Genomic DNA, 18,352 nt, shown 5'->3' on the forward strand with positions numbered 1-18,352 from the left:
TGGCGTCGCGCGATGCGATTCTGCGAGGATAGGGGAGAACCAGCGGCGCTTCCCTTTGACGATCGTCCCTTGTCTGAGCCGGGGGAGGATCTCCGTCATCCTGGCGCGAAAGGAAGCACGGTCTCGTACAATTCCGCGGTGGCCCGGGAGCTACGGAGGATTGAATAAGTATCCTAGTCACGCTGCAACAAGTTCTTACATATGTCCCACCCCTGCTACCTTGGAAAGTGTCATCAATTCGGAGGAAGCGATTAAACTTTCTTTTAAAGATAGCCCTATCAAGAAAGGGTCTCATCGAGTATCGTTGGAAGAAGTGTGGGAATGAAGACAGACTTTGGTAGACACCTGGACTGGAGCTAAGAAGATGCCTAGGTCGAGAGGTCTTATGTTCTTGGGGTGTTCTCTGACCGAAGCTTGGACACTGTCAAGTGGTAGTGGCGGGATTCGATCAGCCCTGATGTACATGGACTGATAAGTGCTGATATGAAGTAGAGGCGTCTGTCAGAGATTATTCGAGACAAACTGCAGGGACATCCAGAGCAATGTAGCAAAAGTGCACCCATATCCTAGCACGTCGATCCGTTCCTAGTTAACTTAACCCGACCTTGTGATGTCTTCAGCATCAAGACAAAAACAACCCTCCTCCAACAAGAGACACCACACGATATAGAAACCTTCTCAAAACTTGACAAACGCCAAGTCTGAACAGAGAGATTGGAAGGTGACCATCCACTCCTCCATTAAAAATAATGAAGACGCGAAGCAGCCTAAGTGCCTGGCACAACTCACCGCTTTCCTGTGGCTGTAACAGTGGCTTCTAACGGTCTGCGGCGACTTGGCCGGGATGCCCGGGAGATCAGTTCGCGAATCCATTGCGGGGGAGTATCTCCCTGAAGTCGTCCCGTGCATCCTATTCTTTCCACTCTGCGCTCCCTCGAAGTGGAATTTATTTCCAATCCGAGAGCATCCGCACAAACGCGGCCTGGATGAGGGCTACGTATCCCCAAAAATGCACGGTCCATAGAGACCCGGAGCTCCGTTGAACAATACGTGATCTTGGGGTGAACGAGATCCCTTCAGGTTCTGTTGAAAAGTGAAACGTTCCAGAAGATACCAGAAACCAAGTTCTATGGTTCGAAAAACGGTTCGTGTCGCGAACAATGAGCCCATAAATAGCTGGAAACTATTAATTAACCCCCAACGGGGGATGCTAGGACACCCCAATATCGAACGATTCTCCAATCCCGCGGTGATAATGCCCTAGGACGATCAAACCTTGTCGAAATCGCGAGTGAAGTGCGATATCCTTTAGGGAAAAGGGCGACAGGCGTTTTCGGGGGTTTCCCACCCCCGACGAGCAACGGCAAGAAGGGGTGGAGTTAGCCGGGACTATGATGCCGGTTTGATAACGTGGGTCGGTGACACGGTGCACGGTCGCGCGACTCGCTACATCCGTGTCTGGCCCCAACCCCCGTAGTGTTCACCCCCCTCGGAAGGGGTTGGTTACGGCGAGAGTTTGAGGAGAGGAGAAAGAGGCGGAGGGAAGAGCGATCGTGGGAGTAAGAGGTAGAGGAGCGGAAGAAAAAGGAAATTTGAGACATTAAAGGGACCCTGTTACAAGGCGCAGGGGGTTAGAGGGTGAAAGTAGAAGAGGGCGAGAGACGCGAGGTGGTAGGGATTCATGGGAGGTAGAAGGGAACAACGTACTGCAACGTGAACGAGCAAGTCGAAGGGAGGAGGAGGCGGCGAGAGGACAAGCAGGGAAGTTTCCGTCTGTCCGAAGTGGATGGGGGTGAAAATGTTCGGAGTATTGCTGGCATGTGTCTGGCTGGTTGCCGGCTCCCCGTTACATCCCTGGCCGCTAATACCGCACAAAGGTAAGTGCCCGATCTACTCGCTGTTTCTTATTGTCCGTTTTTACCGGGGATCCAACAGGGGGATGATTATTCGAGATTTTCCGACAGCAGCATGACGCTCATTCTACAGTAGACAGCAGGATGAGGGGAATCCCCCATACGAGCTACTCTGAGGGTGCTGAACATGGTTTTTTTAAAGTAAGAATTTAATGCATGGAAAGTTTCTTACTTACCACTCACTTTTCTGTTAAATAATGTTTTAATGGTTAAAGGAAGGGAATTGATGGGGGCTTCTATGTGAAATTTAAGTAGGTAACTTGGAAGATGATAGACTTTCCTCGAATAGTACCGAATTCCCTTGGAAGATACGTCAATGTCCATTTCAAATAACCTAAGGCAAAGTTTGGGAATGATAAGTAGTACATGTCGATCACTAGTCAGACCTGAACAGCTTCTACCACTAGCCACAGATATTTGAGTGAAACGTCTTGTCCAGGTCATATTCGGGCAGTTCATTTGCAAAATTCATCCTACCGAAATATAATTCATTAAAATTCAGCGAAATTAAGCAGTATGAGTCTTTAAATTGGGCGACACTGTGCTCAACAGCCACTAAGCTTTAAGACATCGTGAAACTAGATTGAAAAAAAAAAACTTCGTCACCTACACCAAGTTATTTCAGAACTAGTTTAAGGATAAGTAGGACACGTAGACTCAAATGACCCTTATCGTTGTTAAAAAAATTTTAATGAAAATTCTCGTAGACTTCGCGTTGATAAAAGTTAGTTTCCGTCATTTCTGGCCCCATGGCGGGGTGTACCGAGCTCATTACAAGTTTTTATTAAATGTCAGTAAAAATTATAAAGCAAGAAACTGAACTTATAAACAGACCGTGTCACGTTCCTTTGAATCCCGCAATTACCGAAGGATCCGGGTAGATTTTCAACTCGTCAAAAGGAAATGGAAGTTCTACAGTCTCTGCGGTATTTCCAAGACGAAGAGCGGTCTATCTGCTTGTCATTTCCCCGCTCTTTGTCATTTATCGCTGGCGCTTCTTCGTTTCTCTTTCATATCGCGATCGTACGTTCGTCTCCGGCGATGCGGTTTAATGGAAACTCGGAAGTTTGTTGCAACTTTTTTTTTTCTCTCTACCTCTGTCTCTCTTTCCCTCTCGAGGCGGTCCTTTTTCCATCGAAATTACAGGAGCCCCGACGAGAGGGCCGCAACCCTCCCGATGCACTCTCTCGTCTATCCGCGCGCCCGCGCTGTTGGCAGACTGTAGTTTTACGGCCGATGCGAAGACCGTAATTTAAAATACTCCACGATAAAAGAGACGAACGATAACGGCTTAACAACGAGGGGGAAAAAGTTATTCCATTTCGCAACGGTGGTAATCCGCTGTGGAAAAGTTGCCCGACGTTTTTCTGGGAATCTTCGTGCCGCGTTTCACTTCCTACGCGAGTGACGAGATGACGTAGGGACGGGGAACGCTGAAGGACCGTGAAAAGGAAACTTGACTTCCCCGGTTGGAATTTTTTTGCCAACTTCCTCTGCGTTTCCACTTTTTATTATTCAAACATCGCACTCAATTATTAATAAGTACACATTCATTTCAAGAGCTAGTCAAAGAAAATAGGAACTTGAACGATACGTACTCAGACTTTGCAGAGATGCAATGTATTACACCGTCGAGTAGTACATATCAATATATGGGCAGACACTCTTGCCTGGTTCGGTCCAAAGTTATTTGCCTTCAATTTCTATGTAACCTATAGAACTTCTCTTACTTATGTTTCATAAAATAGTCACTGAATTTCCCATAAACTACTGGAACAAGAATAATTGATCTTTTTCGTATAAATAGTGTCCAATATATATCAAGGAATTATTCCATTTGGAGTAGCGTCGTTTAAACTGTAACAGCGATCGGCGCACGCTGTGTTTGCAATTTTAAGGCACGGCCAGCCCCGGGTGGGAATCTATTCCGCATCATGGTACACAAAGAACGCTAGCCTGTTCTTCGAGCCGTCCGTATCGATAGCACAGTTTCCTTTATTGCGCCAGCCCTTCCTTCGAGGCTGGTGGATGGAAATGAAGACACGAACCGGCGGTAAATCGAGCGGCGCACCGAGTGGAAGGCCACGCTCGATTTCGCAAACGCGACGCTCGCGCTATTACGCGGCTTTGCTCGCGCAATCGCGCGCCTCCATTCCAGGAATTAGTCCATCAGAATTCAACGTCGCGCGAGGCTAACCGAGTCGTGTCGACATTGTTGTCGTTTCACCCGTGTCCGTAGAAGAACTGTCACATGCCCCGCTCTCTGTCACGGATCGTATCCAGGTTAGGTCCCCTGTCAGAACGCCACGAGAATTAATTGGCTCCCCTTCCTGGGCCCGTCTCTACGATCAGCCTGATAAATATGGTCTCTCGGACGGTGCGTCGTCCTTTCCTCTGGCGAAACGAAATTTAATTCGTCAAAATAACTAGCCGTTTATAGCTCTGCAAGTGCAGCGTTTGCTTCATTTTATTTGATTTCTTTCTCGTGCAACGTTAGGTATTAATTAATTAATTAATACTTATCTCAGCGCTCGCATATAACTCGTTCCCGACATCGGCAGGCCTCCCTCTCGTGCTTCGTTTTTGTAAGCCCCGTCGGTAGATACTCACGATGCAACATCATCGACCCTGATTCCCCACGGATCTCATTTAAGCTGAACCGACGAAAATTTTTAATTGGCTGCCACGGTGGTTTCCTCGAGGCACTCGTACGCCCGTTTGAAACAAAACGGTCCACGACGATAAATATTTAACTAGCCGCGAAGGCGAGGAGAGCCACCCCCGACGGAACAAAGTAAAAATTTAATATCGTTGCCGGCCGTGCTTTGGCATTACGCGAAAAAATGTCAGCGCAATTAGAGCGATGCAAACAGAACAATTTTCATTGCGTCGTGCCGAGCAATGCGTCCTCCGGTTACGCTGGCTCTAATTCGGACAAGTTTCCCTCAAATGGGCAACTGATGCGGCAACAGAGCCTCGGGTAGACAAAGGGCGAAATTTAACCTCGCTCTGGCACCTCCACCATTGAGCTCATCCGTCTGTCAATGCTCGCCAGAACCGCGCATTCGGCGCATCACGTTTAAATATTGAGCTCGTCCGTAGATTGGCTTTTCCCGGCTGCCGTTAATTAATTAATACCCCCAATTTTCACGGTGAACTTTCGGCGGGCAAGTGATAGCGTTGATTCGACAATAAAGCGAGATTGGCCGCGGTCGTGAAACGTTAACGTGGTGGAATGTTCGAAAAATTCCTCCGTCCTTTTTTCACGAGGTTCCCTGAAAGTTTAATAATTCGGGTTTGATACTTCCAGAGCCGACAGTGCCTGTCAGAGACCCAGAAATTTAAGCAGGTGTGATAACATTCTTCTACCGTTCAAATTATTTCTGTTTCATTAGTTAACATGAAATTTGGTGTTCATTTTGTGGAACAGAGTTAAAGGAAGTTCGACTGTTTACGTAGAAATTGTCGGCAGGTAGAATGAACTTAAATCAGACAAGAGTGTGTGACTATATACCTACATGTACTACTCGACGTCGTAATAATACTCGCTCTAGCCATCCTTTCAAGACTTGGAAAGAGATGTATTCGCGTAGTTGGCAGCTATTTTCTAAGTTAATACCTGCTACGAGCTGCATCTTCAACCAGTAAATAATTGGGCCGTGACCTTATGCATGACTATAGAGCACCGACCAGGGTGGTAATTGCGGGGATGGAAAAAATAGCGACTTTCAGCCTATCGACGTCAGAATAAACGGTCCCTCGAGTAAACCGTGAAACGTTTGAGAGACGAACTACCACTGAGAGCTCTATCAACGGTCTCTCGAAGCTCTGGATTAATGTTTGTCAAATCGAAACCTTTCCTCTGTTTCTCCTTCCCCTCGTTCTCTCCTCAACCATAATTCATTCTCGCGGATGTTAACTCGACGAACTAAAGGAGAGCAATCTCCTTCCCGTTTCGTAGATTAACGAAATCGATGCCAAGTGAGTACCGAAGGTTGAGGATTATTCGAGGTAACGTTGATAAATATTGCACGTTAATCCCGCGCTGATGAATTATTCGGACTCAGGGAAAGCTACGTCTATGCTTTCGCGCGAATATCCACCTCGCGTCACGGGTGACACGATCTCGAGTGCGAGCCGTACGCGGCCGCACGCCGTAATGAATGATACCGGGCCAGAGTATCGCTGCAGCGGAACGTACAACCGTAAAATTGCATATTTTTGTAGCAGCTAATGCACACCTGCCTGACAGAGTCATTCGTTACTCTCCCGCTTGTCCAGGACGACGAGAATGTTTTTCGAATTCGACTAATGACCCGCGAACGTTCGACGGTTGATCGATACTACCTGTTTCTTCATTCCCCATTCAGGAACTTTTTAACATCGAGATTGTCGAATTCCGCTGGTTTTTGGCTGCGAAATGACGATGAAAATGTCGTAGCGGTCTGCATTTCTAGGGAAAACGAGTGGTTTTGGTCAGGCATTGGTCGGGCAATGGTTGGAAGTAATATTGGATTGTCACTGGTCAGGCATCTCGCCACAAAGTGACATGATGTTGGTCATGAATTAACTAAAAAATGTATAGCAAAGTGATATTGATGTGTTATTAGTCAGACATTATGCGACGGAACGTAGATTTCGATCGTACATTGTCAAACGATTAATAGATGAACGAAGTGATATTGTTGTCCCCTGCCAGACACTGTAACAGACGCGAAGTGATATTGTAACGTTGCTAGTCAAACAATAATACAATTTTCAAAGGATATTAGATCGTGTCTAGTCAGACAGTAATACAAACCTGAAACAGTACTACACCGTTTCGATTTGGATAATAGTAATTCTCTTCAAACAAAACCGAAGCAGCACTACATCGTCTCTATTCAAACGACACAAGGTTGAAGTAGTATTACACCGTCCGTGGTCGGACCACGAGTTCGAAGTGTATCGCATTGTCGTCGGTCAGACAATACAACCCCTGGGTACCTTTAGAAATTGTTTAGTCAGACAATGCCTCACGCCTGCAGTGGTATCGGGTAGTCACCAGCCGGACGATATTACGTCCGCAAAATGGAGTAATATTGTCTAATTTCTGCACCGGCTCGTAAACCAAACCCACTCGTCAGTCATTGATCAGGGATTACAATCGACGCAAAGTGATATTCGATCATTATTAGTCAGAGAGTTTCGTCTAATCATAGGGGAATCAACGAGTCGCCTGGTTGACGTTGTAATGCGCACAAAGTAGCGCTGGAACTCTGACAGCCAGTCCCTATCGCCTATACTAAGCGATATTGCGTCGATATTGGTCAGACAATCCTCTCACCTGAAACGGTTGCAGATAGCCCTTGGTCAAACTCGTGCGGTGTGAGTAAAGCAACCCTTGCATTGCTTGCACTAATTGACGGCTTAAAACAGAACAATTATTAAATCCCAGGTCGCCCCGAGTGAACCGGCGGAAACTGTACTCGTTTCAACTTCTGAAGAGGTGCGCCCACAAAGACAAGACTCGCGTGCAACTCGAAAGTGGAAAGCCGGGGGCTAGTTAAAAGACAAAGTCAGCCCGTTGGCGCGAGCTTATCCGACAATTTGAAAGCCGAGAAGCGGCTAAATAAAGGGATCACGGGGTCGAGCGTTGGCTTGCTTGCTCGTAATTCATGGGAAAAATCAAGGTGCCTCCCCCAACCCCTACGAACGCCAACGGCGAGAAGATTATACGAGCCGAGGGTAGCGACGTTGGTTAACGCCGCCGTCGCGACGCTGATGACTCCACAGAGGCAGAAGTTGCAAAACCGCGAGCGTAGGCGGTGTCGGAAGTACGGGGACCGTGGAATATAAAATTGCATATTCATACGGTCGGGATGGCGTTCGTGCGAGTACTTATCCTTGGGGCGAAGCGTGGGTACGTGCTGGGCGTCTTAACCGAACGAGACATCGACGAGCGTTATCGAATCGTTCTCACCCTGAACGAGGAATCGACCCGCGGAAGTGGCGATCGAGACGCGATAAAGCGAAAGGGGATCCGACGGGATGCGCCTGAAACGACTGCTCGCGGATCAAGGATCGCAGAGAGCGCGGGTAAAGTGAAAAGTAAGCCTGGGGGTTATTAAAGGGTGGCAAGTCAGGTGTTCTCATGAGATCACTGATAAATCTGTCGCGTAAAATCGTTGTAAAAGAACGATTTATGGAGATGAATTTTTGCAGGTTTGTTAGGAACGATCGCGGGTCCACTTCCGGGAGGGATGGCTTCCACGGAAGCAAGGCGCACGATTCGCATGGTGGGTGAATCTTGGTACACACAGGGTTGGTAAATGAAGGCCAGTCTCACAAATAAACGTTGAATTACTGTTCGTTATACTTCCTGCCACGGTCTTGAATAGAACCGTCCGCGTTACAAAGTGTCATTAAATACGACTAGGTAGTGTATATTTCCCCGACGGGGGAAGAAATAGATTTTAATCACGATGTTGGATAACTGAAGTCTTAAAGTAGCGGCGATGCTTCGACCGAAATAGAAATACTCGAAGACTCGACATTGAAAATCTGATCGAAAACGAAAGCTTGATGGGACTCGAACGAGCTTAATGTTCAATGATTCAAACTATTTCACGAGGGGAGGGTACGTTCGGCGGTGAGGGGTTAATAAATATCGCGTTGAAGCTGTCGTTGACTCGCAAACTGTTCTTCGGTTCTCCACGCGGCACTCCAGCCACGGATCGGGAAGAAACAAAACGAGCAGTGTTATCGTGAACCGGTTCGCTTGGAGGGTCCTCGATTTTTCGAAGAACCGTGTTACAAGGAGGGCGCAAACAGAAGTGGGAAGAACGTCTCGAAAGGTGGCTGCTCCTAGCAGTGCTCGCACGGAATAAAGGGCCTTCGAAGAGCACTCGACCCCGATGTAACGACTTTGCACACGCTCGTAACTCGATATTGTGAAATCCCCTTATCGCGTGGTGGCAGCTGCAAGCGCAGAAGAGCCATCGGGAACGCGAAAAGACCGAGCCCTGTTACTGTTGCATCCTGCTCTCTAATTTCCCTGTTTCCGCCAGTGACGGAAAAAAGAAGAGAGGTATCTGGGCACGGATCTCTCGTTGCAGAGGCCAAGTTGTCGTCAATCGATTAAACAAGGATTTTTGAATCACTTGGGAACGAGCAGGCTGGTGTGTTGACTGACAAGTATCACAGCATTTCACAATACATGGTCATGGTATTAGGGGCCATATTAGATAAAGAATCACAATGCATCACAATACAGAATTACAATATTTCACAACGGATGATCACAATAGGTGAAATCGCATCACAATAAAGGATCCACAATGTATCACAAACATGGCCATGGTATTAGGGGCCATATTAGATAAAGAATCACAATGCATCACAATACAGAATTACAATATTTCACAATGGATGGTCACAATGTTTGGAATCGCATCACAATAAAGGATCCACAATGTATCGCAATTACAAGTCGTTAATGACCACTTACAATTTACAACAATTTTAATCTTGACTTGGCGATTTGGAGTTATCCACAGTGACATTAAAACCCAATTTGCAATCCAGGCGTGAACTGGACTGATCATACCTGTTTGACGAAATTGGTAAGACTTGAAATTATCTCCCTTCTGTGTCACCGGAAGCGCATAGCGGAAGGTCTGGCTCAGTCTCGCCTTTCCTCGCCCTTTTCTACTCGCCTGTTATCGTCCCAGCCAGGCCTGCACAAGAAGTAACGACGAACGATAATATTCCGCGACACGGAAACACCAAACGACTAATAGGGCGTATCGAAACGGAGTTTGCCGTGGTGGCGGGACGCGCGATTGCATATTCACGTGATAATCCAATCAGTAGCTACCGAGAGGAGGGGGGATTACTTGGAAGACTGGAAGAGATAAGGCAGCAGTTTCGTGAAAATTCGAATCCCTCACGTCGAAAGAATTGCATGCTGGTGTAAAGTGTAGCCTTGTGAAAAGCCTAACGCATCTAGCCTTTGTAGGGCATCTTAGGTAGTCATCAGAACCGTCACGTACACCGTCAGCTGTGGAGATCTTTGCAAAGTAATTGTTCCGATATTCACTATCACGGAGAAAACTCCCTCAGGCAGTCATTTAATTTTAAATTTTTCCTGTTGCTATCGTAATTTCGTTTCCCCAAAGCTTTTTGATACATTCCACCCCTTGAGTGGAGAGGGATCACCTATCCTTTTTACCCCTTCGCGCTTTTTCCATCGAACACTAGAGGGTGCATTTGTCGCGTGGAGGGAAAACAGCCCCCCTTAAGGGCAGCGATCGAAGAGACTTCGTCCGAGGGAAAAATTTCTAGAGGCTCTTAACGAGCTTGGAATGGAACTCCCCGTCTTCGTCTTCGAGTAGTTCCTCGAATATACCCGTGGCTGATGATCGTAACGAGCAACTAGAATTCCCAGGGATCACTGGACGCGCCTCCTTTTCGTTTCAAGAACGGAAACGTAAACCTCGGAGGATAACGATGCTTTCAGGAGCGACCACTATTAAGGAAAATAATTGATCCGATGGGGAGCGGTGGTTCAGCGCTTTAGAGCGAGGAGATCGCTGCACCATGATCGTTTGACGCGAAGCTTTTCGTGCGACTGGGAAGCGATCGTTGGAAATTACGATAGCTCGAATAGTTTGTTAGGCAAACAAGACGTTTCAAAGGGGGATGGTACATCGATGAAGCAAGACTGAAAGCTGAGTTGCATGCCTGAAAGGGGGCTTGACTGATGACGGTGTATTTTATTTTAAACCTTACGAGGAACTCATTTCCACCCTTCGTACGTTTTGGCACTTTTTTACGTTTATTGCACCCTTGGCGCCACTGAGTCCCGCGCTGGAAAACGAAAACTGCGCTGTGAATTGTTGCATACGCGAGACGAATACCATTTTTGGCACCAGAAAATTCAAACGGATCCAATAATGGTTCATATATTATTCTTGCCATACTGGTATCCACTAACTTCTACTTGAACTAGTAATTTTTATTTGTCTCTGAAACTAACACCTTTTCGAATTTAAAGGACACCCTATACAAGGAATTTAACACAAACGATGAAACTTAAACGATACTCATTCTTAGAAAGAACAGACACTATCAAAAACAAAACTATTATAAACGAAAATGTACCCTCGGTTTCGTCGTATTCACCCTCCTCATAAAGCAATCGATCAGCGTCACAAATGAGTCGATACTAAGTGAATTGGTCTCCATTACAGCCATAATTCAACTAACATATTAGTATGCCTTAGTGGGGTTGAAACAGCCATGGTACACGAGGGGCGTCAGCCTATCAGGGTCAGGAGTTGGTCCCAGTTTCTTAATTCGTTACGAAGTTTCACCGGCGTATTAACGGCGCTGGATTCGATTAAAGGACGCCGCTGGATACACGTCGTGCTATGAGCGTGATTTAATTTAATCAGTACGTAGACGACGACGCCGCGGAGGAGAGGAGACGTCTAAGGGATGCTTTCGCGAGAGGAGACATCTCGAGAACCCTCGGGGACGGAACGCAAGGACGCTGACAGGGAAATGGGGTTCATAATTGACGGGGGCCACTTCCGATCTCATTATATTCCCCTAATTGGCACCCGCAAGCACGTCATGATATCTCTCCTCGAGCTGAGCACTGGTGCGTCAACATTTCCTACGGGTAAGCCTCTTAGGTGGACTCCTGGATATATTCAACACCGGGTCAGCTTTGTTTCCACGTCTCTAAAGGTTCCGAGCTTGGTACGCTTAATTTGCTTTTTTTTTCTCGAGTGGGTGCCTTAACGCGGTGTTCCAGGATTATCCTAAGCCAGGGTACGTTGAGATTGTTGCTTGGATTTCAAATAATTTCGTCTGTATTCAATTAACGTTGTGGCAAACGCAAGGGTCTGTTGGGTTGTTAATAAGATTAAGACAAAAGTACCGAGAAGATTTGGACTGCGCAAGGATGATGTAAGAAGGTAGGTAGGAGCGGTGAATCCTTGCAGATATACGTAGGTTAATCCAAACAGGGTTGGTTTCATGGGAAAGTATTCCTAGACAACCACAATATAAACTCATGGTTCACAAAGCATAATTACAATTGACATCATAGTACATGATCACGATGCATCACAATATAGGATCACAATACATCACATTGATCACAATGCCTGGTGTCACGCCACAATACAAGATCACAAAGTATCGCAAAACAGGATTACAATATTTCGCGATACATGGCCACAATGTCTGGAACTGCATCACAAACAGAATCACAATAATTTGCAATGCATAGTCACAATTTCTACGATCGCATCACAATTTAGGATCATAAAGTATCGCAAAACAGGAACACAATAATTTGTAATGCATGGTCACAATATCTGTGCTTACATCATAATACAGGATCACAATGCATCACGGCAGTTATTTATAATGATTCTATGCAAATCAACAACCCAGAAAGCACGTAGTTTTCGAAAGCAATGCTCTCAGGGGAGAAAAGGTTTTACAATCCTTTGTGAAAATGACTGCATCTTACTGCTGGCAGAATAGAACGGTAAAAGCCTCGTTGAAGCTTCTCCTTCTCAAACGCAAAAGAGATTGCGGATTATCGTGACAGATCTTGATGCTCTCAGGGATCGAGGATGCTGTAGGTAACTCCTTTAGGTATCCAGAGACAATTCCAGTGTTTTGCATAAAGCTGAAGAGGAAACTGGTAGAAATATGGAGGCAGCGTCGCGCTGGTTAAGCGAAGGAAGGATAATGAGGCACTCGATCAAAATTATTAAATAAATAAAAGATATATCATCTCCCCTGTCAGCGAGGAATTATTTAGTAGTGCTCCCGGGACGACAAATAAAATCATACGGTGGATCTCATAAAATATAAATGGCTCTGCCCTGACAGTTCTCGGAGAATATTATAGCATCCGAACATTAAAATATTATTTAATTAAAACACGGACTATACAGATTTATAACTTCCTCGTTGTTTGTAAATTTCCCGTTGTTGGAGAGCGATAAAATTCAGTTGTTTACGAGAGATTGTTTGGAACTTTTGACGAGATATTGGCACGTGAATGTGTACCATCGAAATATTTTCGTGAAAAAGGAAATTACAAACAACAGTGCATTGTGTGAATGGTTGTTAGGCTTTAACGAGTGGCGAAGTAGCACTGGAAAGTTTGAAAAGTTACAACGATGATAGCAAATAGTCTGGGTTTTCGTGATTTTAACGAGGCGAAACCGTAGAATGGCCCGTAGGTGGATCGCGAGTTGTCCGTTAATTTTATAAATATTGTTTCAAATTTTCAAGCCCTTTCATCTGACTGTTTAGCCACAATAAATAAATCCTGCAGTACCTTATATCGATTTTTGTAACAAATAACTCTCAATCCGCCACGAATGCACTGGAAAGGACGCTAATTGAATTTTCCTTTGAAAAACAACAAATACCCATACAGAAAATTGTATTCAACTGATTTTTATGTAATTGAATTTTATCGAGCTATTGATTTTAATATTCTACATTAAATACGATAATTCACGAATGATACTAAAAGCTTAGTCAAGTTTTTCTTGTTCTGCAAGCTAATATTTTCAACATGGCAATTTTCTATCTCTTAACTCTTACCGGAGCCTGATGGATTGATGGAAAATTCGTTCATCCAATTAAAGAGTTCGATCAAACTTCCTAAGTAGATCGTGACTGACGTTAGCCAGACCAACACAGCCGACTACCGACTACTGCGTTAAAATTCGTTTCTTTTTCCTCCGCATTAATTCCTAAAGCAATCAATCCTCGAGGAAGCTCCACATAAATTTCAATTTCCCCGTCACTCTACATGCCCTCCAATTCCGTGTAAAAATACAGTTACCAAATCGAAGAATCGCAATTACTCCCACCGTCTCGGTAATAGAATATCGAGGGTGTATACAGTAGATAAATAATTTAGAGGCTAAAGTCAGGATTAATGACTAATATTTCCAAAAATTCATTTAAGGGTGCAGGACTCTTAAAAACCACCCCTGAAAAATAAAGTTGATCCAACGATAGAGATCAAATAATGGTCGTCCGTTTCATTGAAACTCCCACCAGTTCATTCTTGAAGACGTAAACCACCCCTAAAAGCCTCCCTCACGAAATAACTCACCCTCTGACAAACGCCAGCTGTTTAGGAAGCTGATCGAAAGGAGCTCGACGACCTTTCTGATTGTTCGGTTCGATTAAATCGGTGTGATGTGCGTGGGGTTAACGGGAAATGGAGGGGCGGCGAGAGGGTAGCGAGAATTTGCAATTACGTTTCTCTAATTTCTACGGACGCGGCGACATAGACTGGACGCAACCGTTCCGCTTTTATCGCATGAACGGGTCCGCTTATTTATCGATAGCTCGTAAAAGAGAGGCCGGCAAACGGCTCATGAACGAGCCCCCAATAAAACTGGCGAGTTCTCGTGTCCCTTCACCCCCTATCAGCTACCCCGACGATCCTCGAGGCGGATCGTTAGCTCGAAATGTTCAAAGCTCCACCCTTGTAAATTTTGAACATGAATTTTTACAACACTCCCCCCTCCTATCGCAATTGTCGCCAAATATCGGTGCCACGCGACGCAAAGTACCCCTCGTGTGGGATGATTTTTCATTACGCAGATAGTTCGGCGTGAAGCTTAAACAAATTTTCTTAAAGTTTTAGAAATAGAAAATATACCTTGTTGTTAGTGGTAGACTATGAGATATCACTTTGCACCTTATTTGCACGCTACAGGGGTGAAAACAGGGTGGAGGGTTCTCATCACTACCCTTAACTTGATTCTTACAGACAATATTTCACTTTTGCCAGCGATGAAATTCCAATCGATGTCAGAAATCCGGAAGCCCTCTGTCCCCGCGATGCAACAGTTCACAGGGTCTATCGTGAACGGCGGTAGTTGGAGCAACAATTAAATACACACGCTCCATCGAATGCTAATTGAAATTTGTACATTGTTATCGGTTTGTCGCGTGGTTGGTCGTTAACCAAGGGTAACGCGCGAAAGCACGCGTTTGATGGGCCGCAAGAGTTGGACACTCGCGCACTGCAAATTCATTGGTGCATTATTTTATTACGCGGCGTAATGCGGGGAAAATTGGCACGGGATTGATGGTGTCTCGCGTTCCTGTCAAACGCAAAATTTACCGGAGCGAGTCAATTCGGGGTTCGTCGTAAATATACATTAACCTGTTTTCCAGTGCATTACTTTTCACTTATCGACCATCCATATGAATGTATCCCGATTGACAGCCACAGTACAGACGTTTGAAACAAACTCTGGAAGCATATTTTTCATTTTAGCAGGGAAAATCGATCGATGTGTCCATTATTGCGTGCCTCGTTGCTCTGGAAAATTCTACTAAAATGCGATCAATGTAATATCGTCACGATAAACCACTGTATAGACTGCTCTGTCATTTATTTAAATGAATTTATGAGATATCAGTAGTAATAGTCAGTAACAAGTCAGCCAAACGCAGTTTCTTAAATATAGGACAAGTAAACCCCTTCAGACTTACATAAAAAGGTGATGTTAACATAGGATTTGTAGATGATCCCCAAATTGTTGAAAAATATCAACCCCTCGAGCCGAACACAAGTAGTGCGAGTCAACGATACGCGAGGCAACGCGGAGGTTCCTTAATCCCCCGTCATCTACCGACTCCGACTCTTTCTCCAAACACAGTACTTTCGAAAAGCATAAAAAAAGTATGCGTCGTATACAGCGCAAAGCCTTCCTGAAAGCGGCGATTGCTTGACTTGATCCATCCTTGAAAAAAATCGCCTCGAAAGTACCTCGCAACACGTTTGCATTCGTTTCGTCGGTATTTACCTACCGTCCGAGTCCAAGCCCGCTAATTCGACTCGAGGACCGAATATACTTTCGGTTCGAAATGAATCTAATCTCGCTACTAACCCGCGCCCCCCCCCCCCCCACGTCCCTCAGCCATTGGGTTCTTCGAACGACCGATCGTTTTTTTTGTTACGCTCGAGCGGAGTAGCGCAGGTTTCGCGTCGCGGACCGTTCGGATTTTCAGACGTCGTAGTCAGAGTAGAAAACTTTGCGGAAATGGAAAAAGTCTTGGAGGAGATTCCATCCCCGTTCCTCCCTCGGTCACGCCGCCCCCGGGAAACGGTGGGGGTTATTCTTGCTTCTCTCCGGCGGACCGGCAAAAAGTCGATACGCCACTGCGGCGGATTTTCAACGACGAGGGGTGACTTTCGCGGAGGGGTCGGATGAGATCGACGGTGCACCGAGTGGATGCTCCAAGTCTTTGTCCGCAGCTGGCCCGACTGGGAACAAGCATTTTTCGAAATTAGCAGGTATAAACCTGGGCTAACTCGATTAACTTTTCAACCCTTGAAAAGGTACAAGACTATACAAATTTATTGTGAATTTATGAAGGGAGACAGTCGATAAATAAAATTACCTTTGCAATTTATTTTTAGCCTTCGTAATTATTATTTTATTTCAATAGATTATAAAGCAAGCACTCTGGATATTAATGAAATCAAATATTAATGAACTACCCAATTACTTCTGACTGAACACTTCTAAAAAATAAAGAAACTATGTTAATAGAATCTACATACTGCTGAATAAAAAATGAGAAAATAATGTTAACCAAATCGTATTATAACGTTACGATGTCATTGCCTGCTAGAATGGGGATGCTAATGCAACTCCATGCCATGTAACGTTGTTACCAATGATATTTAGTTTATGACACAAACACGGAGGACGCCAAACAGGCCGTAATACAAATCAATTCATGCGGTAGGAACTAGCTGTTACATTTGGGTATTTCAGTCAAACCAGGTTGACCAGAAGTTGTATTAGAGTGCTGAATAGATGTTGGTCTGATTCCTGTAATTAACGGTGGACATTGAAAAATTGTCTCGATATGAAAATTTTTAAATTGACGTCACAGGTTATCTCAGATAACATACATACATTCATTGACATACATTTTTAAATGGATAATAGCAGTAGCCTACGAAAGGAAATATTTAGTTGGCAAGGCTTTGTAATTCAAACCTCGCCACACGCAAGCTCAATTGCCATAACTTTGAGCCGGTTTCACACTTGGAACATCCCTTACGGTTTTATCCGTGTAAATACGTTAGTGACCAACTTGTACAATCCCCTCAAGGTACACATACATAGGTACACAAACAGCACCCGGCAACTTTTTCTACAAACTTGAACATACTAACAAAGTGCGCGGTCAGGCAGAAGCGCACACTATGAGGGATTTATTTAATTTACTGGCTACGCAAGCCGGAATGCGACTGGCGCTCGTGTCTCTCCTTTGCAAACAGAAATTTGACCTGAACTATGTAAACCCTCGCGTACACGTTTGGATAAAAATTAAACATTGACTCGATGTAACACTTTCCTCCTCAAGGGGTGTGTTTAGTTTGGAAATAATAAAAAGTAAATATTTATCAAATATGATTTGTTTACATAAATCGTAGGATCGTCGGTGCTCTCGAAATTTATTTTTGCAATTCTCTCAAGAATTTATTCAAGCAACCCATCCCTTCTCACCCCGCTTTCCAACGAACCCACAAAGGGGTTGAAGCGTTTATACGCAATTAGCGCTAATACAAATTTCAGCGCTTGGACTTTTAATTAAACGATCCTGCTTCTACTCCGACTCGACGTCAGTCCGCTTTTAATCTGGAAAGGGAGAAAAAGAGTCTCCGCTTTTCACCGTCTCCAAGGGGGTAAATACGTGACCAGCGAAACCGGTGAAAAAAAAAAAGAAAGCCCGATAGATAGGGCGATTGTGGCGCAACGCCGTCGTTATCTCTCGTTTTTTCCGTCGTCGAGAGCTCTCTGTCCCCCCCTTCCCACCTCATTTCCATCTTTTGCTACCCTTATCCGTGACTTGCGAAAAAAGACGGGCAAATGGCTCGGGGAGGGGGGGGGGTGGAGAAAAATTGACAAGACCAGAGTAGAAGGAAGAGAGATGTCATCCAAGAACAAAGAAAATAGAAAGAAGATCAATTGAATGGGGTGTCGAAAAATAGTTGGGGTGATTCTATTATTTGGAAAAAAAAAGAACTAAAAGTAATTCCTTACTGGCACTCCAGCGATGACGCGTGAAATCTAACTGCGCACAATAACAGAAAAAAAAGGGACGAGGTTCGAGAGTGTCGAAGCGCGACAGAAGCGCGGGAGTACGGTAAACAAAACCAAACGGAATAAAAGTAGCAGGAGATGTGAAAGAATTGGAAAGAAAAGAGTTCCGAAAACATTAGAAGAGGCACGAGCAAAGAGAAAGACGTACGGCAAAAGGAACAGAACGCCCGAAAACTGGGGCGGGTTGGGAACAAAAGGGGAAAGAAAAGCGCGGAGAGGGTGAAGTTAAACGGGAAAGGGATGCGGGGGTTTGCCCAAGATAAGGAGAGA

The 18,352-nt window shown here is 45.1% G+C and overlaps 1 protein-coding gene across 1 annotated transcript in view; it reads left to right on the plus strand.

Moving 5' to 3' along the window:
• The first annotated feature begins 1,285 nt into the window (after nt 1-1,285).
• LOC128896276 (disintegrin and metalloproteinase domain-containing protein 10-like) overlaps nt 1,286-18,352 on the plus strand; it is a 166,816-nt gene continuing 149,749 nt past the window's right edge. The window contains exon 1 of the mRNA XM_054159527.1: nt 1,286-1,877. Within this exon, the coding sequence (XP_054015502.1) occupies nt 1,787-1,877 (91 nt within the window). The 5' untranslated portion in view covers nt 1,286-1,786. The remainder of the gene's footprint in view (nt 1,878-18,352) is intronic.

This window comes from Hylaeus anthracinus, unplaced genomic scaffold (genome assembly GCF_026225885.1).
Source record: "Hylaeus anthracinus isolate JK02 unplaced genomic scaffold, UHH_iyHylAnth1.0_haploid 0, whole genome shotgun sequence".
Taxonomy (NCBI): domain Eukaryota; kingdom Metazoa; phylum Arthropoda; class Insecta; order Hymenoptera; family Colletidae; genus Hylaeus; species Hylaeus anthracinus.